This window comes from Austrofundulus limnaeus, unplaced genomic scaffold (genome assembly GCF_001266775.1).
Source record: "Austrofundulus limnaeus strain Quisiro unplaced genomic scaffold, Austrofundulus_limnaeus-1.0 Scaffold416, whole genome shotgun sequence".
NCBI lineage: Eukaryota > Metazoa > Chordata > Actinopteri > Cyprinodontiformes > Rivulidae > Austrofundulus > Austrofundulus limnaeus.
In genome coordinates this window covers 428,628-431,314 of record NW_013952818.1, presented here as the reverse complement: position 1 = coordinate 431,314, position 2,687 = coordinate 428,628, and the positions used below count along the sequence as shown (strand labels likewise).

Here is a 2,687-nt window from a genome sequence, read left to right as displayed (position 1 = left end):
AACAACTTTTAATATACATTATACAATTTCATATTTCTTTAACAAACTTATTTTAATCATTCTCTTAAACAAACAATTTGCACCAAAATTGTTATTCCTTGAACTGAAGTGCATCGATCCTTCAAATTTGTTCGAATTTTACGTTTTATAAACATCTCAATTCTCTCAAGATTATATAAACTTTCTCTCTTAACAAAACATAACTGGATGTTTGAAGGTAAAAAAAATATGACCTTTATACATAATCTGCAAGATATTATAATCAACCAACTCAAAATTTTAATAATTTCGATTTAGAAAAACAATATATTTGTTGGATGACAGTAATGTTTTCTGGTGATAATTCTGACGGCTCTTTTCTGTAAAATAAAAATAGAATTTGTAATTGTTTCACAGACTTCAACACAGTAAATCAAGTGTGGAACAATTATTGCATTATATAATATAAACAGTGCTTTATCATTAAATAAGTTCTTTACTTATAATACTGCAATGGATTTGACTGTTTTTGTTCTTAAATGGTTTATGTGGGATTTTCATGTCAGCTTTTCATCAATAATGACGCCCAAAAACTTCACCTCACTGACTGCAAATGTCAACACCATCAACTCTGGAACATTAAGTTCTTTTTTTTTATTACTAAATATCAGTTTTATCCAAATTTAATGAAAATTTATTAAGTTTGAACCAGGTTTAAATTTTTACACATTCTGTTAGCATCATTTCCATCATCTGTTCTATACTTTTACCCAAACAAAAAATTGTGGTGTCATCTGCAAGGTCAGACCACCGTGGAGCCGCTTCTAGTGTAAATTAGGGGTGAGGTGACTGGCTGCTGCTTCTTATGAGTTTCCTTATTTTCTGAATGTTAAACAGGAAAATATAAAAAGACATGTTTAGAATATGACATGTGTTGGATATATTTTTATAGTTACTGTATTACTTGAATCCTCAGGAACAGTTCTTGTTGAGTAACTTGTGTGTTTCCTGTGCCAGCCGCCCAAGAAGCACCTGCAGAACGGGGCCATCCGAGGCTACCAGGTGGGCTACAGGGAGTACAGCTCCGGTGGGAACTACCAGTTCAGCGTGATCAGCCTGGAGACGACAGGAGACAACGCAGAGAGCCTGGTGCTGGACAACCTGAAGAAGTTCACACAGTATGGAGTGGTGGTCCAGGCCAGCAACAGCGCAGGGACGGGACCGTCCTCCACAGAGGTGGACTCCACCACGCTGGAGGACGGTATGAGGACACAAACAAAACAATGACTTTCTTCAGAAATGATGATTGAAATGAGTAAATAAKAAGCTGAACGTCTGAGCGGTGTGAAAACTGACAGCCGAACTTCGAGTTGAAGTTCAATCCAGCAGAACAGAAGCTAAAATTAGCAAAGCAGRAGGTAAAAACTGAAACAAATTACCTACTGTAGCAAAACACATGAACTAGAGTGGCTAAACTTTAGCCAAATGCTAAAATGAGCCAAACCATAAAAGCCATAAATTCTTAAACCATGATGACAAGCAGCAACTTATTTGGAAGCATGGAGGAGATCTGTGATCGTAAAGTTGATCTGATCTCTCTCAGATCATCTGTTCAAATAAAGACCTAAGAAATATTTTTAAAAGAATCAAAGTTACAAACTGTAAAAATCTTCCACTGTATTCTCAGCTGAGCTGAATGTTTTCATATCTGATGGTAAATCAACTCAAAGTCTGCAGAACAAACTGTATGTGGACTAACAGGACAACTAAAAGAAACCTTACCCAATAAACACTGAAACACTGGAACCAGCTAACGGCTGCTGGGGCAGGTTTTCAGAAGCCGTCTCTTTTTGTGTGTCAGTCTGCACTGTTTACATGTGCTGCTGTTTGTTGTACCATCAGTCCATAAGAGCTCAGAACAATACCTTATAACAAACCTGAAAACAATTATTATGGAACGAGCCTTTTAAAGTTCATTTTATAGCATTAACATACACAGAGCATCCACACAACTAAAGTCACTGTGTATAAATATACATATGTATACTAGGGGTGTAACAATACATGTATCTGTATGGAACAGTTCAATACACACTATTTATGGAAAAATACACACTCTGTATGGAACAATACATAATATGTATGGAACAATACACACTATGTATGGAACAATACACACTATGTATGGAACAATATACACTATGTATGGAACAATACACACTATGTATGGAATAATACACACTATGTATGGAATAATACACACGATGTATGGAATAATACACACTATGTATGGAACAATACACACTATGTATGAAACAATACACACTATGTATGGAACAATACACACTATGTATGGAACAGTACACACTATGTATAGAACAATACACACTATGTATGGAATAATACACACTATGTACGGAACAATACACACTATGTATGGAACAATACACACTATGTATGGAACAATACACACTATGTATGGAACAATATACACTATGTATGGAACAATACACACTATGTATGGAACAATATACACTATGTATGGAACAATACACACTATGTATGGAACAATATACACTATGTATGGAACAATACACACTATGTATGGAACAATATACACTATGTATGGAACAATACACACTATGTATGGAACAATATACACTATGTATGGAACAATACACACTATGTATGGAACAATATACACTATG

The 2,687-nt window shown here is 35.0% G+C and overlaps 1 protein-coding gene across 1 annotated transcript in view; it reads left to right on the top strand.

The window, feature by feature from the left end:
• Window positions 1-2,687, top strand: part of LOC106528986 (Down syndrome cell adhesion molecule) — a gene marked incomplete at its 5' end in the record, with an annotated part of 83,255 nt that overhangs the window by 52,484 nt on the left and 28,084 nt on the right. The window contains 1 exon segment of the mRNA XM_014024282.1: window positions 997-1,240. Coding sequence (XP_013879736.1) covers window positions 997-1,240 — 244 coding nt within the window.